This window comes from Neovison vison, chromosome 8, assembly GCF_020171115.1.
Source record: "Neovison vison isolate M4711 chromosome 8, ASM_NN_V1, whole genome shotgun sequence".
Lineage (NCBI taxonomy): Eukaryota > Metazoa > Chordata > Mammalia > Carnivora > Mustelidae > Neogale > Neogale vison.
In genome coordinates this window covers 58,976,335-59,003,577 of record NC_058098.1, presented here as the reverse complement: position 1 = coordinate 59,003,577, position 27,243 = coordinate 58,976,335, and the positions used below count along the sequence as shown (strand labels likewise).

Here is a 27,243-nt window from a genome sequence, read left to right as displayed (position 1 = left end):
ACATATTGGTAAATGTCCTACTAAAAAATTCTTCTGTGATTAAAAATTTTATTGGCTTGCTCTGTATATTTCTCTAAAAGAATGAGGGGAACTCTGAGCGTCTCTCCTCAACCAGTAAAGGGAGGGCTGGGATCAACTGTGACTGAGGACCACACTTTCTGATGTCAGTCTTCCCCACTTTTTGCCCCACACGCAAACCAGTTGCAGGAACAGGGACACAGCTGTCCCCACAGGGCTGGCTGTGGGCTGTGAGCCCCAGGAAGAACTCCTCATTGCCAAGGGACTGCCACCTCCCCCCAAGTGTGGGAGCACTTGATCAGTTGAAGACCCCACCCTGAGCAGAGGCCCAGAATGCTCCAGATCACATATAAATGCCACTCAGCTGGAGAGTGAAAGTGTATTGCCTATAACTTGGTGTCTTGCATTTTACATCTTCTTTCAGTTTAAAGAACCAAAATATCGTGGCTTGCCCTAAATGACTCAGATTTTAAAATTGTGTAAACAACTGGGGGAGGGAGACAAAGCATTGCACATGGGCCCTGGGTCATAAGCCTACAGGGACTGGCAAGCCTACAAGGATTGTATAGCTAGTAAATAATCACTTCATAGCTACAGAGATCTTGGCTGCAACTTTTACAGCAGACAGTGTCTGCTGAGTTAATAATTTAGGCTTCATTTTAATATGCCTACATACCAAAAACAAAAGCAGACCAACCAAGCAACAAACAAACAAACAAACAAAAAAGCCCAACATGTTGATTATCTAAAGACCCAAAATCAGAATGCAAACCGGCACAGTCACTTTGGAAAACAATATGGAGATTCCTCAAAAAGTTAAAAATAGAACTATCTTATCATCTAGTAAGCACACTACTGGGTATTTACCCAAAAAAAGACAAAAACCCTAATTCAAAGGGATACATGCATTCCTGTTTATTGCAGTATTATTTATAAGAACCAAACTATGCAAGCGGCCCATGTAACCGTGAATAGATGAATGGATAAAGAAGATGTGGTATATATATACAAATGAAATATTACCCAGCCCTAAAAAAGAATGAAATCTTGCCATTTGCAATGACCTGGATGGAGCTAGAGGGTATAATGTTGAGCAAAATAAGTCAGAGAAGGACAAATACCATATGATTTTCTCCTATGTGGAATTTAAGAAACAAAACAAATGAACAAAGGGAAAAGTAAAGAGACAAACCAAGAAGCAGACTCTTAATTATAGAGAATAAACTGATGTTTCAGAGGGAAGGGGGCAGGTGCTGGATGAATTAAGTGATGGAGACGAAGAGTACAATTACCATGATGAATGCTGAGTAATGTATAGAATTGTTGAAGCACTGGGCGCCTGGGTGGCACAGTGGGTTAGGCCGCTGCCTTCGGCTCAGGTCATGTTCTCAGGGTCCTGGGATCGAGTCCCGCATCGGGCTCTCTGCTCTGCAGGGAGCCTGCTTCCTCCTCTCTCTCTCTCTGCCTGCCTCTCTGCCTACTTGTAATCTCTCTCTGTCAAATAAATAAATCTTAAAAAAAAAAAAAAAAGAATTGTTGAAGCACTATATGGTGCACCTGAAACTTATTATTAACAGTGTATGTTACTGATACTGGAATTAAAATTAAAGATATACTTTAAAAAAAAAAAACCCACAGTCAATATACTTATCTCTAGGCTGAGAACAAAAAGGTACATTGTTGATGCTGGTTGGTGAGCCTTTGCATTCATTGACTTAAACAGGTTTCATTTCCTTGGATCCCACACCTATTGATTCTTATCAGAATTTTCCACCCTAGAGAAACTGATACCAATTTCTTCTGCCTTTTCTTTCTCTCCCCCAGGTTGGTTGACAATTTCTGTATCTGTGAAGGGTACAGTGTGCCTCGCTGCCTGATGTATGAGATTTATGTGGAAACCTGTGGTCAAAATGCTCAGAACCAAGTCAATCCAGCCACATTTGGGAAGGTAGGTTGTGAAGATAAAAATACAGTACTCAGTTAAAAAATAAAAAAGTATGCAAGTGAATTGATGAGGCAATATTAAAATTGATTTGCGTCTGATGGGTTCTCAGTGGGAATAATTGGCTTCACTCTGGGAAGCCAACCAGATGGTTAATATACTCCTTCATCTTCCTTGAAAAGCCATTCTGTCCTTTGTCCACGCTTCACAGTGAGGGGACAGAAAAGGTAAGGAATGAGTGGTACCCAAGAAAATACAACTGTGGCAGCTCCAAATATTCCAAAATCCAGTCAGGTTTGCTGGGCCATTATTCCCTGCATAGAAATGCCAACACTTGGGGTGCCTGGGTTGTACAGTAAATTAAGTCTGACTTGATTTTGGTGCAGGTGTTTGGCTCAGGTCGGTGAGATGGAGCCCCATGTTGTGCCCCATGCTCAGCAGGGAGTCTGCTCTGGATTCTCTCTCCCCAATCCTTCTGCCCTTCCCGCTCATGCTCACTTTCTCTCTAAAATAAGTAAGTCTTAAAAAAAGAAAAAAAGAGGGGCGACTGGGTGGCTCAGTGGGTTAGGCCTCTGCCTTCGGCTCAGGTCATGATCTCAGGGTCCTGGGATCAAGCCCTGCATCAGGCTCTCTGCTCAGCGGGGAGCCTGCTTCCCTCCCTCTCTGCCTGCCTCTCTGCCTACTTGTGGTCTCTCTCTGTCAAATAAATAAATAAAATCTTAAAAAAAGAAAAAAAGAAGAAAAGAAAAAAAGAAATGCCAACATTCAGCACCACATGAACTCCAAGAGCCACTCGTAGCATCAGAGAGCTGGTGCTCCTACAATTTGTCTGTACTTAGAGAATTCACTGACTATCAAATACCTCCTCTGGAGGTTCAGAGCTTTGTCAGGAGTTTTGTGTAGATTATATAAGATACAGCAAACACTTATTAGCACAAGAATAGTCTACAGAGACCCTCCGCATACAACAAATATTTATTGAACGGCTGCTCTATGCCAGGCACTGTTACAGATGCTGGGAATACAATAATGAGCAAGACAGAAAAATTCTTGCCCTTACTAAATTTATTATAGCCGGAGGAGACAGATCCAAAAGATAAAATACATAGTATACGAGAGTAGATAAATGCTGAGGGGACTAATAGAACAGGAGATAAGGAGTATGTGTGTGTGTAAGAGTTGCAATTTTAGGGAAGGCAAACAGGGAAGGTCTCCCTCACAAGTAACATTTGAGTCCAGACTTTGAAGAGATAATGTAGTGAGTATGTGGATATGAACAGAGTAACGCAGGCAGAGCCAGTGCAAAGGCCCTGAGGAAAGAAGAAGCACAAACAGCAAGAAAGCTGCAACAGCTGGAGGGAGGAGTACAGGGAGAGAACCAGGATGGTCCTCAGGACCTTGAAGTCAGATCAGGGAGGCAAGAGGAGCCAGGTGTGCAGAGAGTGGGCAGGGAAATAGAGATCAAACTCTGGGTATATTTGGGAAACAGAGCCAGTGGGATTTGTTGATGGAAGTAATTAATAGAATCATAGGACTTGATCATTATTAAAGTAACAATAATAATTTCCAATTATAAAGTTGTATTTATTTTCAAGGCACATTTCCAGCCAGTTTTTAGAAATATGCAGACAACATCTGGAAATTAGTTAAAAGGAGAATTTTTTTTAAAAGAAAAGGGATATCTCATTAAATACTATTGTAAAAGGGATATCTCATGAAATATTATTGTAAAATACCATTGTAAAGTTTAGGCAATGGAGTCTAGTCCATTGCTGTTTAACAGAAATATAATGGGAGCCACAGATATAATTTTTTTTCAATTTATTTATTTTCAGAAAAACAGTATTCATTATCTTTTCACCACACCCAGTGCTCCATACAAGCTGTGCCCTCTACAATACCCACCACCTGGTACCTCAACCTCCCACCCCCCCGCCACTTCAAACCCCTCAGATTGTCTTTCAGAGTCCATAGTCTCTCATGGTTCATCTCCCCCTCCAATCTACCCAAAAGCACATACCCTCCCCAATATCCACAACCCTAGGAGCCACAGATATAATTTAAAATATCTTAGTATCCTCATTTTTGAAGAGTTTTAAAAGATGAAATTAATTTTTTATTATTTTTAAATTTAATAAAAAAATCAAAATTTAATCAAAAATATCAAAAATATTCAAAATACTATTTCAACTTGGAATCAATATTATAAAATCATTGAGTTATTTTTTATTCTTCATGCCAAATCTCAAAAATCAGGTGTGTATTTTACATGTAGAGCCCATCTCAGTTTGGACCAGCCACATTTCAATTGTGCAGTGATTGGAATCACCAGTGAATGATTCCAATCCAAATCACCATGAATGGGTGATTCCCATCCCAGAGAGCTCACAACTAGATTCTAAGTCACCAGGCCATCTCCTTCCTTTCTCTCTAGTATATCCTTAAACCACTGGGTCTCTGCTTCTCTCCACTGGCCTGCTCCATGCCCCTTCCCAGAAGCCAGCTTCTTTCACTGGCTTCCTGATTTCTCATTATGGCTGCTTGGATGGTGCTTTCCATGATACTATGCCTGACCTTCCACCCCAGTGACAAATACTGTAACAGTCTGTGGGCAAGAGAGGCCTGCAGGAAAGACCTATGGGTGGGGAGGAAACAGTTGGCATTTTTGATGTTTTGTCTTGTGTGACAGCCATTGGCTGAAGCAGGTAGCATTAGAAGTCAAGAAAACAAACCAGCACCAGTGAAGGCTGAGGATCGCTCAACTAGTCGCAATGCTTGGGTGGTGTTTTGGGGAAAAAAATTTTCCTATACTCTTCCAGATTCTTTTGTTTGGCCTAAGATTTAAATTGACAAGAGACAAATTAATAGGAGAAAATCAAATTTAATTCTGTATGCATGGGGGCTCACTATGTTCTACCTGGCAGTCAGGCAGTTGAAGTTTCTATACCATCCAGAGCCAAGGAGAAGAGGGTAGGAAAGTGGGACTTCAAAAGGGAAGGAATGCAATTCATAGGAAAATGAAAAATAGTTAATGTTTGGTAAGCAAATGTTAGCTGGGCCATACAGAAACAATGAGAGGAATTTTAACAAATAGATTTTGCTAAATTCTTGTCTTCCACACCTCTTTTATATTATACTATAGTTGTACAGTGATACCTCCTTTAGAAGATAGCAGGTCATCTAAATTCTTTTAGCAATTAGGGGAAAGGTCAAACGTTCTTCCTGAGCCTTCTATTTCTTAAAAATAATCAGCCAAGGGGTGCCTAGGTGGCTCAGTCTTTAAGCAGCTGACTATGGCTCGGGCCATGATCCCATGGTCCTGGGATCTAGCCCCACATCGGGCTCCCTGCTCTTCGGGAAGTCTGCTTCTCTCCCTCTGCCACTCCTCCTGCTTGTGTTCCCTCTCTTGCTGTCTCTTTTTTTTGAAACAAATAAATAAAGTCTTTTTTTAATTAGCCTAAAATTATCCACATGCCAAAGCGATTCATTTCTGGATGGCGAATTTTGCGCCCTTCCAATGTCTCCTGAATTGTGGATCAGACCTCTTTCCACTTGTTATTTCTCAAAAATATCCTTGAGTTCAAAGAGAGCTTGGAAGTCACCTGGTCCACCTCCAAACTCAGTGTAAGATCCCTTTGAAAGTACCTCTGGCTGGAACTTTAATGAGAACAAAATGCACTCTCTGGGCAGAGACAGTCAAGGGGTATAAAGCTGGGTGATGGGGCAGCAACTTCTGTGTTCTTCCTTTGGGCAAACACAGTCCTGCCCCAGGATCTTGCTTGGCAAGTAGAGCACAGGCTGATGAGAACCTGCTCGACTCCTCCTCAGGGACCTTGGGGCAGCTCACAATCTGCACAGCCATACTACTTTGGGTAGCCATCTGGCTTGGGCTGAAATGATATGGGTAACCAGGGGCTTGCTGACTGGGCCACAATTATGCCGATTCAGTATCTTCCATCCGTCCCTTCAGTCTTCCTTTTTATGTGTGCCTTCTCCTTCTTTTTGGTGGCCCTCGGGTGGACAGAACTGCATTAGTTCATGACACACTGTCATCATGGGTTTATGCATGGCCTAATTCCATCTAGGTGTTTAGTTCTTGTCAACAATGTGGTAAACATCTGTGAGCCTACCACCCCAAATGAAGCACCACACCAGTTGCCCCATATCCCATCTCCCTGCCCTGCCCCACTGGTGAGAACCATCAAAAAAGAAGTTTTAGTGCATTTGTGTGTGTTTTTTAACCCTTTAACCACCTTTACCCCCTTTGCCCACTCCCAGTACATGCCCCTTGCCTCTGCCAACCACCAACCTGTTTTCTGTATCTGTGAGCTTGTTTTGTTATTGTTTTGCTTTTTAGGTTCATTTGTAAGATCCTATTTGACTTTCATCTAACTTATTTCATATATGTATTTCTAAAAAGCATATTTTAAATTTTTGTTGCTCAACTTTTTAAAAAGGGGTATGTTATTTGTCATCTTTGGGACTTTGTCCACTTAATATTGTATTAAGACTCATCTTAGATTCATTTGACCATTGTGTAATATTTTCCAATTTACTCATCTGCTGTCCTACTAATATGCATTTGGGTTATTTCCAGATTTTGCTGTTGTGAATGCTCACGTGTGTATTTCCTACTATGCACATGAAGATGTTCTCTTAGGCGTTTATGTCCAGAGATGAACCTTGCAGGCGAAGGAGGTGTGGGACTATGATGTCTGGGGATGGGGCCAAACTATTTTCCAAAGTGACCGCTCCAGATTATCCTCCCACAAGCAATTCTATGGATTCCAGTGTTGTTTCCAAAACATTTACATTTTTAGATCCACTCCTCTAGCCAAAATCTTCATCCCTGAAATGGAGTCATTGGTGGAAGTCCTGAACTTTTGGTAATAATAAAATACTTAGGAGAGTCTTCTACTATAGCAGCTGCTCAAATATATTGGAACCAATGTTTTACATCTCCTTGTCTCCCCTCTCCACATTGAATATTCCTCAGCTCCCAAATTTTTACCTTCCTGCCCACTTGTTTCATTATGACTTCAATTTACTGATGTTCTTCTTAAAATGTAGGTAGCCCCAAGGGTACAACCCAGTGCCTTAGGAGTGCTCAGATGACAAGGGCTCTTGTTTTTATGGGGGAGGGGAAGAGGGCTACTATTGGCTTTTATCCTTCCAAGACACTTTGTTGGTTTCATTTTAAGGTTGTGGTCAACAGAAATACCCTTAAGTATTTTTCACATGAGTTAAATACAAAGTATTTGTACTTTGTATTTACATAAATATAAAGTATTATTCTCAGATTATTGTTGTTACACAGGTAACTATTTGAACCTAGGCTTGGCCACTCTTATTCCTGTGTTTTAGCTTCTTAGTTTCAATCTGCAGTTCTGGTTCCCAGTATCTTCTTGAATATTGTAGGTCATCCAGTCTTTTCCCATATTTGAAATGCATATCTGTTATCCTTCATTCAAGAAATGAAAGCAATAGGAGTACATGCAAGACATGGAGTACACTCTGTGCTTGCAAGATGTCCCTGAATAAGGTTTTCCAGCCAGCCAGGCATTCCCTCGGTTAGCTTATCAGTCAGCCCACACCTGGTCATTTCATCACAAGGCAGCCTGGGACACTTCCTCAAGGGGACCCAGTCCTGGGTAGCCTGGCTCTACAGCGCCTTCCTTATCTACCTGCCCAGCAGCTTGATCAGATGGAAATAGTGTGACTTGAGCATGACATGTTTAGTGTCTGTAAGATCTCCATTTCCTTTTCTAAGAAATCAAAGCCTATTTTTAAAAACTTTTTCAGAGTTTCTTATAAGATGTGTTACCTGTAGGGTAGTCTCATGGCAGAGCATTCCAAAGGAAAACTTAAAAAGAGACTCAAGTGTGTAGCAATGGGGCATTTATTTAGCATTTTTTCATCTTAATACTTGCCTCAGAGTCCATTCTTCAAGACAACGAACTTTCAGTTCTCGCTGGGGTTTGCCTGAAAAACAGGCCATTTAGTGGAGCCCCTGTTGGGAAGGGACCCTTACTGCCGAATTTGTGACTAATGGACTAGGGAGAGGAAGGGGAAAAGGATATGATCCCAAACCATGTTTACAAGAGAAACAACAAAATACCCAATTCTCATTTCCTCCCTCTTCCCCTGGGAATGGAGTTGATTCCAGATTCCACATCAAGTTCCTGTGCAGATGTCGGAATGTTTCTTGCTCTTTTTGGCAGCCCTGGGCATATGATGGGTAGTGTTCATTCTTGGTGCAAGCGATATCTCACATGGATTAGGGAATTTCCATAACACTGACTTCCTTTTTAAAAATAACATTTTACTGATGTTTTTCTGATTATAAACGTATTACAGTCCCTTTATAGAAAGTGTAAAAATTAGGGAAGACTATAAAAAGAGGAAGGTAAATACTGGCTATAGCCTCATTCTCCAGAGCTGTAGCCACACACATATAGTTTATTTGCATGCTTGCACACACATGCACACACATGTGACCAGCAGGAGCTAAGGGACTAATCACACAGTGATTTTGCCTTCATTTCCCATGGTTCTTTGAACCTGCTCATTGGGTGGTTCTTCCTTCACTCCTGAATGAGCAGGTGAGAACAAAGTGTGACCACTCTAGTCCTTGCATGATTGTCACTCTGTTGTCACTCTTGATTTACTACACAGTATCAGTCTGATGCTTAGAATGTCCAGTTCTGTATAATATCAAAACTGAATTAGGTTTAAAGTGTAATCTTTTTCTTATCTCCTCCAGGATGGTTTCTTGCTTGTGAAGAACTAGACATTGGGGCTGCTTCTTCCCTCCCTATCCCTCCTCCCCAAAACATGTTGGGGAGTTTTACCCCTCTGGAAGCAGGGGAGATAAAAATGGCTGGAAGGTTCCTATTGCTCAACTTCACACTTTGGAGGCCAGGCAGACTCTTGTTGCCTGGTCCCTTTGTTTCCTTGTGTTGGTGAATGACTCTTTCTGTAGCTTGACTGTCCATTCTGGGGGCCTTTTGCTGGACAGAGTCCGGGCTCTCCCACATGTCAGCTCTTTCTCACATGTAGACCGCTTATGGCCATAGGAACTACTCAGCCATTCTTGGTCTAAACAGCCTGTGGTTGCCCCGGCTGAAACCAGGGTGGTAGCAGCTCTCCTCTGCCTGTGCACCAAGTGCACCGGCCAGCGTGTCTATACTCTATTAGGAGTCCTATGCCATAGTCACTACCAATGGGGGCCTCCCAAAGAGTTCAAATGAGTCTGTGCACCTTCTTCTGCTAGACCTGAGATGATTGAGTCACGCTCTGTCTCACACACCCTTCTCAAGTAAGAAGGTTGTCTTGACACAAGAAATCCCCTTAGATCTCTTCTTCTCTCTATTTCATCGTGAGTGGTTTGAGTTGAGGACTTATTAGGGTTTTAAAAAATCAATTTTAGCCAAATGCCTGAGTGTACAAGTCCCCTGTAATGCGTGTCTCACAATTCACTTTGCTATCTGATGTCTGTTGTGTTCATGTCTCATCCTGTTGTAAAGATACTACGTGGATGAGTGGATTAAAAGATTGATGTATGGATAGGTGGGCCAGAGGTAAATGGACAGGTGGATAGACAGAAAGACAACATGTAATATGGTAATTTTTGTCATTTTTTCATCATAAGTATACTCTTTAATTCCTATTCCTCTTTTCCCCAACCCCCTACCCACCCCCCGTCTGATAACCATCAGTTTGTTCTCTACAGTTAAGAATCTGTTTCTTGTATTGTCTGTCTCTCTCTCTTTTTTCCTGTGCTTGTTTTGTTTCTTAAGTTTCACCTATGAGTGAAATCATATGGTATTTGTCTTTCTCTGACTGAGTTATTTTGCTTAGCATTATACGTTCTAGCTCCATCCAAGTCATTGCAAATGGCAAGATTTCATTTTTTTTATTAAAATATAATGTATTATTTGTTTCAGGGGTCACTGAATAATATATTCCATTATTAGGCTGCTCCCATAGCTTGGCTATTATAAATAATGCTGCAGTAAACATTGGGGTGCATATATCTTTTTAAATTCTTGGGGTCTTTTTTGTTTTTGTTTTTTTGGGTAAATACCTAGTAGTGTGATTACTGGATCATAGGCTAGTTCTATTTTTAACTTTCTGAGAAACTTCCATACTGTTTTCTGCAATGGCTGCACCAGTTTGCATTCCTCCCCACAGTGCACCAGGGCTTCCTTTTCTCCACAACCTTGCCAATACTTGTTTCTTGTGTTGTTGATTTTGCAATATAGTATACTTTTTAACAACACTAAGCCTGGAATCCAGCTAATTAGGTTATAACCCCGGGCAAGTTATTTCATCTTTTTGTGCCTCGACATCATCAACTGTAGAATGAAACGATTCATAATGTTAATAACAGTACCTGCCTTATGAGATGCCTTTAAGAAATTAATGAGAGAATGCATATAAAAAGAATTGAGTGGTCCTGGCACATAGGAAACACTCAAGAAATAATTAACTTTTATAAACACATGTCCATTTATCTAAACTTAGAATATCATAAACATTTTCACACTAAAATATTTTGAAATAAATGTTGTAAAACAGTTTCAAACACTTTTTGGATGTTCCACAATTCATTTAACCGTTTCCCTTATTGGAAATTTTGGTTGTTCATAATTTTTATCTATTCTACCATAAGTCTCCATCTGTATGTGGTAACTTCCTTAGGAGGGATTCTAGACCATTGTAACCAATACTCAGCCCCCATGATAGTTCCTGATATATATATATATATTTTTTTTTTTTTTTAAAGATTTTATCCGTTTACTCGTAAGACAGAGATTGCAAGTGCAAGTGGGGGGGCAGGGGGAGCAGGCTCCCCACTGAGCAGAGAACCTGATGCGGGGCTCTATCCCAGGACCCTGGGGTCACAACCTGAGCCGAAGGCAGAGGCTTTAACCCACTGAGCCACCCACGCGCCCCAGTTCCTGATATTCTTAACCAAATCCCTAATATTTTTAACCTAGAAAATTTGTTGGTTAAGAACTATATTTAGCTGTTTACGGTGCACCTGGCTCAGTGGGCTAAGCCACTGCCTCTGGCTCAGGTTGTGATCCTGGAGTTCTGAGGTCAAGTCCCACGTCGGGCTTCCTACTCAGTGGGGAGTCTGCTTCTCCCTCTGATCTTCTTCCTTCTCATGCTCTCTCTCCCTCAAGTAAATAAATAAAATATATATTTTTTAAAGAACTATATTTAGCTGTTTCCACTTGCACTTATTGGATGGTTAGGGAAGGTAAGCACCTTTGCATGTGTTTGGTCTACGCATCTTGTGTGTATACATATTATCCCCAGACTACTTCCTATTGCAATATTATTGTTTTCCCATTAATTTCTGTGAGTTGTCCATCTATTAAATATATACATTTCTTACTTATTACACTTTTTGGAAATAATTATCTCAGTGGGTTTTAAAATTTAACTATGGTGAACCTGATCATAAAATGAAATCACAGGATAGTCTGGGGATGGAATTACTCAATAAAATAAAATGTGCAGATTATTATACTGCCAGGCAACTAGGCAATTTCTTTCTGCTTCTCCCTCTAAAACACCAGATTATTTCCCAGGGCCTTGAATCTGAGCCTGCTGCATAGTTTATAATAATTCTTTTAGGTACCTACTATTTTACAGCTCACATAGAGTGAAGGTGTTAAGTGATTTTCTTAAGAGGTGATGGAATTTTTTAAATCTGTGGTTGAAAGTAGGAATTTTTGGCTTCTAATTCTGCATTTTTAGACTTGCTGACTTTTTCTTTTATCATTTATTCTTCATTTGCACATTTTGGACCTCTTCCCTAAAGGAACCTCTCAATTTGGCCGCATAACCTTGGTGTTTAATTGTACAAGAATTGCCTTTCTTGTTCCTTCATTTTTCTTCCTCTATACCCGGGCTTGGGTGGCTTCCCATAGGAAGAGGTAGGGCCTAGAACCAGGCAAGAGAAACATTACATGCCACTGTTAAACCCTGCTGCTTAGAAGTTAAGAAAAAAAGAAATAGCCAGGGAGGGAGGGTTCCTGGGTGGCTCAGTCAGTTAAGTGTCTGCCTTCAGCTCAGGTCATGACCTCAGGGTCAGTGGGATAGACCCCTGGATCAGGTTCCCTGTTCAGAGGGGAATCTGCTTCTCCCTCTCTCTCTGCTCCTCCCCCACTCTCTCACACTCTCTCAAATAAATAAATTAAAATCTTCAAAAAAAAAAAAAAAGGAAAAAAGAAAGAGGGATGTAACAAGAAACCAAGAAGAAGCAGAAGCTGAATGATTATGGAGGGAACTGGAGAAAAATAGTGGAAATCATTACTTGACTGCTTCAAACACCATGCCATCCATGCTCTGTATTTTTTGATTCCACCATGCTCCAGGATTTCCACTTTCAACAAGACATGCACTTGGATACCATGCATGTCATGAACCTCTTTTAATTAGGAAACTGGAATAAGCTTCTATTTTTTAAAAATATAATGTGTCATAAATATAATGTCAGTGCTGACAAAACACATCAAAAACATATCTGGGAGACGAGAAGTTGAGTCAGAAGTAGGTATGTTATTCAATATTTTAATAGCATTTGCTACCAAAACCTTTAAAACAAAAAAATAAGGTAAACAAGTAAATAATAAAAAGTGAAAATGACTATCACATTGGAAAAAGAGGAAAATAGTTAAATTATGGCAGCTCACATGCTGGACTCTTATGCAGCTATTTCTTGTTTTTAGAGAATTCTTAATGACAAGGGGAAATGTTTATGGTATGCTGTAGAGAGGAGAAAGTCAAAAGCAAAACTGTGCACACGCTGATTGTATGACACCAGTTGTTTCCTGTGCATACCCACAGAATCCATACACATATGGAGGCTTGGGAAAAAAAAAAAAAAAAAAAAACTAGAGGGGCGCCTGGGTGGCTCAGTCTTTTAAGCATCTGCCTTCGGCTCAGATCACGATCCCAGGGTCCTGGGATCTACCTGCATCAGCCTTCCTGCTCAGCAGGAAGTCTGCTCTCTCTCTCTCTCTCTCTCTCTCTCTGTCTCTCTCCCTCCCTCTCTCCCCCTGCTGCTCCCAACTGCTCATTCTCTCTCTCTCATTCAAATAAATAAATAAAATATTTGAAAAGAATAAAAAGAAAAAGAAGGGGGAAAAAAAAGAAAAGAAAAGAAAAAAAAAACTGGAAAGGGGCACCTGGGTGGCCCAGTCAGTTAAGAGACTGACTTTTGGTTTCAGCTCAGGCCCTTATCAGGATCCTGAGATCTAGCCCTGTGATGGGCTCCAGGCTCAGTGGGGAGTGTGCTTCTCTCCTTTTCCCTTTCCCTCAGCCTCTCCCCTCCCCCATGCATGTGCTCTCTCTTTAAAATAAATCTTAAAAAACTGCAAGGAACCACACTAAACCTCATTTGAACCACATTGAGGTTTAGATGGTAGTTTCCTTTGAATGGTATATTTTTGTCCCTATACATGTCTGATTTTTTTCAAATTTTATTTGCACATATTTTCTTTATAATAAAAAAGGGAAATACAACTGAAACCTTATAAGAGGAGAAACTGTAAGTTTTATTTCTAAGTTTTCCAATTGCAGCTTTAAGTCTGTTTTATTCTTTTAGCTTGTGCGTTTGGTTTTTCCTGATCTCGGTACCCGGAGGCTGGGCACGAGAGGAAGTGCCAGGTAGGTTTATCGTTTTTGTTTTATTTGAAATGTTAGAATAAACAAACATTTTGAAAAATCACAAAATGGGTGACACAAAAATGCAAAACTAAACAAAATAGAAATATCAACGCTACCAAAGAGTTCCCATAATTCACATGGAATCCTACTGCCTGGAATAATTTGGGTGATACTAGAACTAAATATTAGTCTCTACTTTCTTAGTGATTTTGTTAAAATATGAAAGTGTTTTCTTGTTTCAACACTTTAAGTGTTTAGACCTGTAGATGTCTGTTGAAATATTTAAATAATTACACACATGGAGTTATAGAACTGTTTTTTTTTTTTAAAGATTTTATTTATTTATTTGACAGACAGAGATTACAAGTAGCAGAGAGGCAGGCAGAGAGAGAGGGGAAAGCGGGCTCCCTGCCGAGCAGAGAGCCCGATGCGGGGCTCCATCCCAGGACCCTGGGATCATGACCTGAGCTGAAGGCAGAGGCTTTAACCCACTGAGCCACCCAGGCGCCCCTAGAACTGTTTTAATTATTCTTTGAACTAAAATTTCTAAGTATTTACCTAATTAGCATATTTGAATTATTTTCCAGAGACCAGGTACCCAGACTCTATGTATTTTTAAAACAAAAGGAAATTCCAATGTTATCAGGTGCATCATGGTGTAATTGTCACTCAATTACTATTGTTATTTCTTTTAAATCAAAAAAATCAGGAGAAATCAGTTAGATCAGAAAATCAGTGAGAAGGGATGGAAGCCAAATTAGGAAAAGGGCCTGCTACCCACGAGGGAATAAAGACAGCTGAAACGTTTGCCAAACTAAACATTGGGTAATAGTTCATTTGAAAAAATTTTGCTCTGCTTCTGTGAGCCTAGACAAGCAGCTGCATTTTCCCAGCTCAGCAGAGTGCCTGGGCTGCAGAGCAGGAACTGACTGCCTTCTTGGGTTTGTGAGAATCTGAGTCTAGTTCTCGGTAGAGGGAATGTGGATGTCGCTGCCCTTCGCTTTAAAAAGGTTCACAGCGGTGGCAGGAGGAGGCTTTCTCTGTCACGTGTCTCTGAGATTGGAGTGTCTAAGCTGGGAAGGCAGAGTAGAGTATTTATGATCCCATTTTAAAGCTAATGTGTATGAAATAGTATGAAACAATCTACCTAACTGAGCTGATAAATGGCATTGTAGGTAAAACTCAGATCTTTATTAGCGAGTCTATTCTGTGGCTTCTGTAAATCATGTCAGTGGTTTGACATGATCGTTAAGATAACCTTTATTTTTCAGGTATCATTATGATGGAATCTGTATCAAGAAAAGCTCTTTCTTCTATGCCCAGTATTGTTACCTTCTGGGTGAAAAAAGGTATCACAGGTTAGTATCTGTCATTTAAGTATTTTGGCCATAAGTCACAGTCTGATGATTATGAGAAGCACTCATATTTTAGTTGACTCTAACTGTGTTTTTGGCTGTTGTGCTACTAATCCTTCTTATGGATGGAAACATACCCATCATTCAACATGGCTTTGACGTGGGCAGTATATCAGACTCTGGCAACATCACTGGCCAGAGAAAGGCATTTCCAGTTCATTTTCTTGGATACTTTTCCTTATAATTATCATCTCATTTGCCAAAACCATTTTTCATTCATTCTTCCCAACTTCTTGGTAAAATATGACAGAATTGGCCCCTTCTTTCTTAAAACATCCTATAGCTCTTAAGACTGCTTTATCCAGTTTCTTCTCAAGTGACCCCTTCTTGTGTCCTTATTGCTCCCCTCCCCTTAAGTGCAGTCATCTTCCTGAGACTCAACCAATGGTGCTCTTCCTACCCCTTGGTCCCAAGATATCTCATCCTTCTTTATCTTTCACCTATCACTGCACACCCACGGATGACTTCCCCCTCCTAAGTCATTTTCCATGGCCCTTTCTCTCCCACTTCCCAGCCATTCCTCTCAGGCTGTTTGCTGGATATTTTCATTTACATGATCCATTGGCTCTTCATATTTAGTATGTAGAAATCTACATTTTTAAAAAAGATTTTATTTATTTATTTGACAAACAGAGACCACAAGTAGGCAGAGAGGCAAGCAGAGAGGGGGTGGGGGGAAACAGGCTCCCCACTGAGCAGAGAACCTGATGTGGGGCTCCATTCCAGGACCCTGAGATCATGACCTGAGCCGAAGGCAGAGGCTTAACCCACCGAGCCACCCAGGCGCCCCAGAAATCTACATTTTTAATCTCCCTCCAAATCATCTCTGCCTCTTGACTTCCTTATTTCAATATATGCTACTAACAGATAGAATCTAAACAAAGTGTCACGCCAAAGCCATCCCTAGCTAGATTGGGAAGGAGAGAGTCAGCCCAGAGATGGCTCCAAAGCTGCCATGGTCATGATGAGCGCCTAAATCAAAAAAGAGGCAGATCTCAAAGACCTCTTCAAGGCAGGGTCTTCGGTTGGTTGACTCAGCCCAGCCTGTCCCACTGAAACCTCAAACTTAACCTCAAATAAAGTCATTATGTTCTTCTTCCAACCAGCTCTTCTGCTTCAAAGTCTTATTCATCGATTAGTCACAAAAACGGAAAAATTACATCAACAAAAATAGAGAAGTTAAGGAAGGGAAGAAATAGGAGACTTATTTCGGTTAAGGTTAGAACTCTCCTTGTGCAAATGTATTCTCTGGCTTGCTGACCCATACACTCCTGAAAGGCTAGAGCCGACATCTCTTTGTTTGCCCCAGATCACCCAGCAGGCTGTTTAGAGTGTCCCGCAGCATGACCAGACCGGCGCCCAGCAGCTGTGAGAGGCCAGGAGTGTCCTGAGATCTCTGGGTTCATGTCACACACAGAGTGAGGGTCTAGAATGGGTCTTTGTGGGGGGAAAAGAACTATGTTTGATCTTCAGCAAGGAAGAGGAGGGCTGCCAGGAGACACAGATACAAACAAGGGTGACATTGGCTTATCCATAAGATAAGCCCAGGATCAGGTGCTTTTCATGCTCAACACATATTTAGTAATTGATCAACGCTAAAGTCTTGGCCAGTTAAGCAAGTTTTTTTAAGTACTAAGATTTAAGGTAACTTCCTTACTGATTCCATTCCACAGTTTTAGAAATACTAAATATATCTTAAAATACAGAAATATAATGATACACTATTGTTAATAATCTATGAAGCATACAGATGAAAATGTCTTCTGCTTTATTGTATCTTTTATACAAGGACCTGTGTGATAAATTCCTCTAAAAAATCAGGTCTCAAAACAGGGGTGCCTGGGTGACTCAGTTGGTTAAGCTCGGGTCATGATGCCAGGGTCCTGGGATAGAGCCCCATATCGGGCTCCCTGCTCAGTGGGGAGTCTGTTTCTCCCTCTGCCCCACCCCCTGCTTGTGTGTTCTCTCTCTGTCTGTCAGATAAATAAATATAATCTTTTTTAAAAAATTTTTTAAAATTAGGTCTCAAAACAAAAAAAACCTTTATTTCTTTAGTGTTCAGGTAATAAAATCTATATAACTCATCCATTCATTTATTTGTTCATTCAACAAATATTTGAGATCCTACAATAAGTCAGGCCCTGTTCTAGTTACTGGTGATTAAGCAGTAAACAAGAAAACAGGGCCTCCCCTCTCATCAGTTTTAGTGGGGAAGACATAAAACAATAAAAATGGAACAATAGCAAAATTAATCTGAAAATGATAAAATGGAGTCATGGGAAGGCCTCTTTGAGAAGATGCCTTTTGAGAGAAAGGTGAAAAAAAACAGCCAGCCAAGTGAGGATCTGGGAGGACAAGTATTCCAGGCAGAGGAACGAGCAAGTGCAAAGGGCCGGAGGCAGGGATGAGTTCAAAAAAACAGCAAGGAAATCTGAAGGTGGAGTTTGGCAAATTAACAAAAGAGTGGGAGGAGTGGAATCTGAACATACAAGTAGGACCTCTAAGTATTGGCAAGGAGGTTGGAATGTTATTCTGAGTGTGATAGGGAGCCACTGGAGAGTCTTTTTTTAATTTAATTTTATTTATTTATTTGAGAAAGATACAATGAGAGAGAGCATGAGCAAGGAGAAGGTCAGAGGGAGAAGCAGACTCTCTGTGGAGCTGGGAGCCCAATGCGGGACTCAATCTGGGAACTCCGGGATCATGACCTGAGCCGAAGGCAGTTGTCCAACCAACTGAGCCACCCAGGCGTCCCCCACTGGAGAGTCTTAAGCTGGGAAGTGAAGAAATCTGATTTTTTTAAATTTTTAAAAATTTGAGTAGGCATGCCCATTATATTTGTTTCAACTGTGCAACACAGTGATTCAACAAGTCTATACATTCTGCTACACTCACCACAAGTGTAGTTCCCATCTGTCACCATCCAGGGCTATTACAATGCGTCAACTATATTTCCTATGCTGAACCTTTTATCCATGTGACTCATTCATTCCATAACGGGAGGCCTGTACCTCCCACTCTCCTTCACCCATCATGCCCACCCCTCATCCTCCTTTTCTCTAACAATCACCAGTTTGTGCTCTATTTGTAGCTCTGATTCTGCTTTTTGTTTGTTTATTCATTTGTTTTGTTTTTTAGATTCCACATGCAAGTGAAATCATATGGTACTTCTTTCTCTATCTGACTTACTTCACTTAGCATAATAACCCTTCATGTCCATCCATGTTGTGACAAATGACATGATCTCATCCTTTTTTATAGCTGAGTAATATTATCCATTGTGTATATATACCACATGTTTGAAATAGTTTGAAATAGGACCTGGCACACAGTAAGCACTTAATATGACTCTAAGTATATTGCTCTTGACCTTGAGGTATACGTTTTATCATATCTATCATTTTTTCCGTGGTATTATGTATATGGTTGTTATTTTGGTCATTGTATTTTTCAGTTCTATCATTCCCATTTGGTTCTTTGGTGTAACTTCTACTTTTTTGTGGTTTTCTGTTTTTTCAATTGTTTTAAGAGAATTTATAACTACTTGTTAGAGAATTTTTATAATGACCGCTTGAAAATCTTTGTCAGATAATTCCAACATCTAAATCATCTCAGGGCGCCTGGGTGGCTCAGTGGGTTAAGCCGCTGCCTTCGGCTCAGGTCATGATCTCAGGGTCCTGGGATCAAGTCCCTCATCGGGCTCTTTGCTCAGCAGGGAGCCTGCTTCTCTCTCTCTCTCTCTGCCTGCCTCTCCATCTACTTGTGATTTCTCTCTGTCAAATAAATAAACAAAATCTTTAAAAATAAATAAATAAATAAATATTGGTGTCAGTTTGTTACCTTTTCTTATTCAAATTGTGGCTTACCTAATTCTTGTTATTAGGGGTTAGGTCTTGTTATTATTACCTAATTCTTGTTATTTCTTTTCCTTCTTAGCTTCTTTCCTCCCTCCCTTCCTTCCTTCTTTCCTTTCTTCCTTTCTTCTTTCTCTGTAATTGACATACAATGTCACATTAATTTCAAGCATACAACATACTGATTTGATGTTCTCATATGTTACAAAATGATCATCACAGTAAAACCTAGTTAATATTTTAATATTAATAACTTTGTAGTTACAAAATTTTTTCTTGGGATGAGGACTTAAGATCTACTCTCAGGGACCTCTAAATATGTACTATAATGTTATTAATATAGTCATCAAACTGTATATTATACCCCCAGGACTTATTTATTTTATAACTGGAGTCAAAAGGTACAATCTGTTCTCTGTATCTATGAGCCTGCTGTTTTGCTTTTTTGAGTGTTTTTTTTTTAAGGTTCCTCCTATAAGTGAGGATATTTGTCTTTTTCTGTCATGCAATATTTGTCTTTTTCTGTCTGACTTACCTCACTTAGCATAACATCCCCAAGGTGCGTTCATGTTGTTACAAATGGCAAGAGGTTATTCTCTTTTATGGCAGAATAGTATTCCATTATGAGGAATACACACACCACATTTTCTTTATCCATTCAAATGTCAATGTACATTTGGATTGTCTCGTTTCTTGTCTATTATAAGTAACACTGTGATGAACATAGGGGGTCAGATATCTTTTTGGGTTAGTGCTTTCATTTTCTTTGGATAAATACCCAGAAGTGAAATTGCAGGATATTATGGTGGCTCTATATTTAGTTTTTTGAGTAAATTCCATATTGTTTTCCATAGTGGCTACACCAATTTACATTCCTACCAACAGTGCACAAGGGTTTACTTTCCCTGCATCCTTGGCAACATGTCTTTTTGGTATTAGCCATTCTGACAAGTGTGAAGTGATATCTCATTGTGCTTTGATTGCATTTCCCTGATCGCTGCTGATGTTGAGTATCTTTTCATGTACGCGTTGGCCATCTGTATGTCTTCTTTGGAAAAATGACTATTCAGATCTTCTGCCCACTTGTAAACAGATTTTTTTTTTTTGCTATGGAGTTGTATGTTTATATATTTTGAATATTAACCCTTTATTAGAAATGTGATCTACAAATATTTTCTTCCATTAAGTAGGTTGCTTTTAAAATAAAAAGTCAACAAAATAGTTGATGGTTTTCTTTGCTATGTAGAAGGTTTTTAGTTCCATGTAGTCCCACTTATTTATTTTTGCTTTTCTTGTCTTTGCTTTTGGTGTCAAATCAAAAAAAAATTATTGCTAAGACTGATGTCAAGATGCTTACTCCCTATGTTTTCTTCTAAGAGTTTTATGATTTCAGGTCTTACACTCAAGTCTTTAAACCATTTTGATTTCATTTTTGTAGCATAAGGAAGTTTTCTCTTTTGTTGCATATGGTTGTCCAGTTTCCCTAACATCGTTTATTGAAAAGAACATTGTATTCTTGGCTACTTTGTTGTTGTTAATTGACCATGTATGTGTGGGTTTTCTACTAGCCTTCGATTTTGTTCCATTGATCTACATATTTTTCTATTGTATCCTGGGCATTTTCTGTTGATTTTCTATTGTGTCCTGAGCATTTGTGTTATGACATTATATTTTTTATCCTATTTAAATCTCCTTTAGCAGGCAGTCACACGGTTTAGGTGGAACATATAGGTTCTGGCCTATTTTTGTATACTGTTGTCCCAAAGACAGTTTAATTTTCGGAACCCTTGCACCCTGTTCTGGTTTGCTTCATTCTTCTGACATTGGATGGACATATGATCAATTCCTTACTGGTGCTACCTATAGGAGCTGAACCTGCTTCACTGGTCCACTTTCTGTGTGGAATGCAGAGAGCCAGAGTGGCTGAGCCTGGGTTCTTTTATGGTTGGTGTCAGGCAGGGAGATACCAGGTTCTGCTGGCATTGTTCCTGTGGATAGCATGCCTACCCTTCTGTACTCTACCGAATTGGCTAAAGGATTCAGTATTGTCTATGCAGGTGGATTAGCCCACCTGTCAGTGCCCTGGATGTGGAGTTGGAGGGTGGGTCATCTCACCACGATGTTGAGGCTGCCACTGTGGTCTGATTGGGTTGCCAACCCATGCTCCAGAAGCAAGGTTAGCAGCCCACTCCAGGTTTCTGTTAAGCTTCCTTCTCCTAGTCCTTTGTTTAGGAAGTGCAGATTTTTCTTGGGATTTATATCTATGCCTATTGACATTTCAGGGCTACAGTTCTCTCCAATACCCAGTCCAGCTATGTATAGGACATAAAAAGAAAACCCAGGACACTCACCACACTGTGGCAAGAAGACTCTAGCAGTTCACCTTATTCTTTCCAGGTTTTGGAGCCTTTTCATCATGACCCACTATAGAAGTTCCAGGGTATTTATTTGTATTAGAGGGAGGCAGAAAGGAAAAATGAAACTACACCATCTTGTTCCCTGTACATCATCCTAGCTGCCTCAGAAACCTTCTGAAAGTAGACCGTGTATATATTATAAATTAATGCTACCAATAGTTGGAATGCTTGATGATATGATTGTGCCTAACAAATTAAAATATGATGAGTTAAAATATGATGATGTAGGGACTTTTGGTTGGAAAAAGATGGCATAGATACATTTTTTTCTGCCTCTCCCTGCTAAATACAACTGTAAACACTGGAGATAATGCAGGAAGCAAAGGAAAACTCTGAAAGGTGGTAAGAAGAAAATGAGCTGGTTGGGGACCCCAAGGACTGCACAACCAGCACAGTGATAGGGCACCCTGTATCTTCCCCCAATCACCCAGACCCACTGTTTCCCAACCCCCTCCCTAGCAAGACAGGGCATCTGGGTAGACTCATTTCTCCTCTAGTTCCTCTAATAATATTAAGCAAGGGGCAACAACAGGGAGTTCCACCAAAAATAAACAGCGAGAGAAAGCCTTCTCATTATTTGCTGGGTCTGAGACACCTTTTTTTCACCAAGAGATGCACTAAAGAGTGTTAGCTAATCTGTCAAGGAGACTGAACTATACAGCAAGTGGCCTAGTCCAAAAGCCTCTGCCTCCAGTGCACCCAGAGGCAGCTGGGGAGCGCCAATGGAGGGAACCCTTGACCCACAGAGAGAGATCCCCCAGGCAGTCTCGGAAAAGTCCTCCAGCTTCCTCAGGCTGCACCATCTGGGAGGCTGGGTGCACAAGATAAATCAGGCAAACCAAAATAATATATTCATACTTATGGCTAAATATACTACAGAGACATAGTAAGGATATACACTTAGAGCATAAGAGGAAAAGAGGCAGAGGTCTGGAGGAATCTATGTGCAAGCTTCCATGAGAGAGCTCTTGCTCTCTCATGAGGGCCACAAAGAGCACACTCCCCTGTGTAAAAAAAATATATAGCAACACATATATATGGATCTGCTCAGGTAGGCCCATTAGGAGACTCCACGCTCAAAGTTTTTATCGGGGGATGGTCATTAGGACATTCTTCCTAGCATGCACCAAAATGACAGTTTCCCAAAAAGAAAGTATGTTATTCTACATAAACTATATTGTTTGCACAAACAGTCTAGGCACAGGGAACTACTCTTATCAGTTAACTGTTGACTGGGAACACTCTGGGAACCAAGTTCCCAGACTCCAGCCAAGGGCCAATCTTAGCAGCAGGCCTTTCTAAGGAGAGCAGTCTCAATACCACTATGTTATCTCTTTTCTGCACAATTGTATGACCCTGTGAATATGCGAAGAAAACATTGAATTGTACTCTTTAAATGGGTGAATTGTATGGTATGTGAATTATCTCTCAGTGAAGTTGTTTTAAAAAAAATCCCAGCAAGGTTTTTTGTGGGCATAGACAAGCTTATTCTAAAAGTTCTATGGAAAGGCAAGGCCCTAAAATAGTTCAAACAACCTTGACAAAGAAGATTAAGTGGGAGGAAACACTACTGTAATGTAGCTACAGTAATCAAGACAGCAGTGTGGTTTTGGTGGAGACACAGACACAGATCAATGGAACAGAGTAGAAAATCCAGAAATAGATCCACTCAAATATGCTCAACTGGCTTTTCACAAAGGTGCAAAGGTAATTCAATGGAAGGAGACTAGATTTTCAACAAATGCTGCTAGAAAAACTAGATATCCACATGCGGGGGGAAAAAAAAACCACTCACAACTAAGCTTCACAAGTTACACAAAAATTAACTCAAAATGGATCATAGACTTACTTTTAAACCAGAAAAATATTAAACTTAAAAAAAAATAGAAAATCTTGGGACCTAGGGTTAGGCAAAAATTCTGAGACTTGACAACAGAATAACAAACAGTTCATAAAAGGAAAAGCTAATAAGTTGGACCTTATCAAAATTAAAAATCTTGTTCTGTGAAAGACTATGGAGGGGATGGAAAGATAATTTACAAATTGGGAGAAAGTATTTGAAGTTACCATATCTGTCAAAGGACTAGTACTTAGTATATATAAAGAATTCTCAGACCTCAGCAATAAAAAAAAAATCCATTTAGAAAATGAACAAAAGACACAAATATTCATCTCACTGAAGAAGATATACACACGTGGCAGATAAACACATAAAAGAATCATCAGCATCACTAATCATTATGGAAATGCAAATTAACATCATAATGGAATATCACTGCATACCTGTCAGACTGACTAAAATGAAAAAACAGCAACAACCACCAAGTGCTGATGAGGATTCAGAGATGCTGCATCACTCATACACACATTGATGGTAGGAATGCAAAACAGTTTGGCAGGTTTGGTTTTTTTTAAAGATTTATTTAAGAGAAAGAGAAAAAGCACAAGCAGGGGGAGCAGTACAGGGAGCCTAATACAGGGCTCAGTCCCAGGACCCTGGGGACCCCTGAGCCAAAAGCAGATGCTTAACCACTGAGCCTCCTGGGCATCCCGGTTTGGCAGTTTTCATACAACTAAACATACAATTAACATCCAAACCATCAATTGTACTCTTGGACATTTATCCCACACAGATGAAAAATTATGTCCACATAATAACCTGTACAGGGATGCAACATGGTTTCGGGTTAGGTCATGATCTAACAGTTGTGAGATGGAGTCCCTTGTCAGGCTCCATGCTCAGTGTGGAGTCTGATGAAAGTCTCTCTCCTCTGTGCTCCTCCTACTTGTGCTCTCTCTCTAAAATAAGAAATCTTTTTTAAAATAGCAAAAAAATTAAAACCCATACATAGATGTTCATAAAAGCTTTCTTTAAAACAGCCAAAAATTGGAATCAGCCTTGATTTGCTTCACTGGGGGAATGGTTAAACAAACTCTGATATAGCCATACCATGGAATATTACTCAACAACAAAGAGGAATAAACTATTGTTATAACAGCTTGGATAGATCTCTAAATGCTGAGTGAAAAACTCCTGTCTCTAAAGATTCCATATCTTTTGATTCCATTTATAAAACATTTTGAAATGACAGTTTTTAAAATAAAGGACAACATTGGGGAGGGTATGTGCTATGGTGAGTGCTGTGAAATGTGTAAGCCTGATGATTCACAGACTTGTACCCTTGGGGCAAATAATACATTATATGTTAATAAAAATAATAAAATAAAATAAAGTAGATGACAAGTTAGTGGTTGCCAGAGACCTGGAGGTGGAGAAGAAAGAGATGGCTGTGGTGATGAAGGGGCAACACAAGGATCCTTGTGATCATGAGTTCTCTATGTTGTCTGTGGTGGGATGGATACACAAATCTCTATAGGTGATAAAATTGTAGAGCACTAAATACACACAAAAATAAGTTTAAGTAGAACTTGGGAAATTTGAGTAAGATCAGTGAATTATATCAATGTCAGTATCCAGGTTGTGATACTGTATTATAGTTCTGCAAAATGTTAGCATTGGGGGGAATTGGGCAGAGTGTAAAAGGAAGCTCTCCAAATCATCATATGTCAATCTACAGTTACATCAATTAAAATTTTCAATTTCAAATAATAAATGAGGCCTAATCCTACATGAGGACAGCTCCCATGAAGTCTCCCCACAGTGTTCCCCTGCCTATTTCTCAAGGCCATATCTGCAGATGTCTTATTTCTCCTTCTGCTCACACTCATTCTCTCTTCTCACAGAGTTCAGGTCTTTCCTTTATTTCAAAGCATTCTCCGGCACGTTCCTCTGTGTGGAATTTGCAATGGCAGCCCAACTGTTTTTCTTCTGGAGCCCTTAAATGGTGTCATTAGTCTAACCAAGCAGGACTCCTTAGAGTCAAGAGGTGCACAGCAAGAGGGGTCCCCACAGGCCTTGCACTCTTGGGAGTCTTCAACCCCAGTGGGCAGCAGGCAGTTATGTCGGCTCAAGTGTATTCTTACATTCACCTCCAAGAGCATGATCTCCCCAGTGTTTAAAACACAGAGGGGAAAACCCCAGCAAACCACAGATGAGTTTATTTGTAGTTCCCAAAAGTTGAATGCCCCTATGAAGCAGGCACTTCTCTATGTGTGGTCTAATTTAAAAAACTTTGTTATGAAACTTTCTTAAGAGAAGAATAGGACTCTGAATGTTTAGGTTTTGTTGTCATTGAGTTGTTTTGTTTTTCAAGAGCATGGCTTGTTAGGGGTGTCTTAGAGTGGAATATATTCCATTCCCAGCAACAACCCTCTGAGTTATTGAGCGGTGTGCTTGCTGTTCAAGGGTACTCTGTTTGTTTCTGCTCCCCTAGGACCTTGTGTTAAGGAAAGACATGGCAACACCAATAAGAGCATTAGCATTAGAGATTTGGCAAGGAACCAGGTTTGGTAGAAAAGGGGTGGCTTTGGGGGACTTTTCTGCCTCTTCACCACCACCACCAAGCACTACAAAGAAGCATATAATCTAATTAAAATAAATCTAGTCTCAATATGAGCCCCTATCTCCTCCATCTTTCCTCCATATTGCTCTTCCAATATGGTTCCAATAAAGCTCATCAGTATAGAAGTACTGATGCCCAGGTCTCTGACATCACTCTACCCTTCACTCAAGCAGAAGCAGCAGGAAGACAGGATCCAGAGCCAGGGACAGCAGCACTGATGATCCCCTTCACTGGCCACCTGAACAGGTGGCCAAGGAGTGAATCAGGAGTCCCACGTCTTAATGGCATTTGCTTGCATTGGGTTGGAGTGGGGGTGGTGCTGAAGTTCTCTCAAAATTGCTGAGGCAGCATCTGCCCTGAACCAAGGAGAGACCGAGGTTTGATTTTCAAAGCAAATGAAAAATTTGAGGGTTTTTTTTGAAAAAAAAAAAAAAAAAAACTATAAATATGCAGTGTGCACCATATGAAAAGAACTCCTTCACAAAATCCAGAACGTTTTCCCTTCGGCTCCCCTCTCCGGGGTAACATAATTTTACAGGCAATAGGCCTCCTCAGATTCCAATCCTGTTTAGTTGGCAACCAGATTGAGACTTGGACCTGGGTATAATTGCTGACCTAGAAACTCACTGAAGAACTGAGGCCAGAGTATAAAATGCTTTATTATTGTCTGGGGAGAAGCAGGGAATGGAGGGAGAGTGTGTGTATTATTGTGCCTAATTCACTGTTATGCTCTGCCTCTGAGGCAAAATCCCCGTTACTGTGTTCCAAGGAAAATTTTTTTGTCATTTTGCAAATTGATGAATCCCCATTCTACCTAATGTAAGTTCTGAAATCAATTGTAGAGAGTCTCATGTTTCTCTCAGGAAATATGGAAACTAACCCTTGCCCTCATTCCTCCCCCAACAACAGTCTCCCTCTCTCCACCTCTTTCTCTCTCTCCCACCCAGCTTTTCCAACTTAGGATATTAAAAGCCTTTAAAAAGCTTCTAAAATTGTGCCTTCAACATTCTATGCCTTTGTTCTTCAGTCCTTTGTTCTTCTGCCAGCTCATGAGCTCAGGGGGCTGCCTCAGTGGGCCCTGAGCCTACCGAATCTGGGGCTGTGGGTCCACAGCTGGCTAGTTGTGCCGACAAAGCAGAAAGGCAAAGGGTTCCATCTTTCAGACCACACCCCCCTTAAGGAGAATGAGTTCACAGGGAGCTGTCAGCCTGGCAATTGTGGGCGCCACAGACCTAATGATGTCAGAGAGAACACCAACAGTTCCTTCAGAGTCTTTCTCCAGACCCAGGAAGGGCGTCTTCTCCTTCTGTTTGTGGAGCCATGGCACCCGGCAGGGGCTGAGCCCTCCTGGTTCTGAGGAGCCCAGAGGGCCTAACTCTGAGGCACTAATAAGGTGTCCAAGTTGCAACCCGTTTTTTGGCCCTGTCCACCCTATAGTTTTCAAGGCTG

The 27,243-nt window shown here is 40.5% G+C and overlaps 1 protein-coding gene across 1 annotated transcript in view; it reads left to right on the top strand.

Moving 5' to 3' along the window:
* The first annotated feature begins 1,894 nt into the window (after positions 1-1,894).
* The window catches only part of RFX8 (regulatory factor X8), a 56,562-nt gene continuing 31,213 nt past the window's right edge, over positions 1,895-27,243 (top strand). The window contains exon 1 of the mRNA XM_044262422.1: positions 1,895-1,966. Coding sequence (XP_044118357.1) covers positions 1,895-1,966 — 72 coding nt within the window. The remainder of the gene's footprint in view (positions 1,967-27,243) is intronic.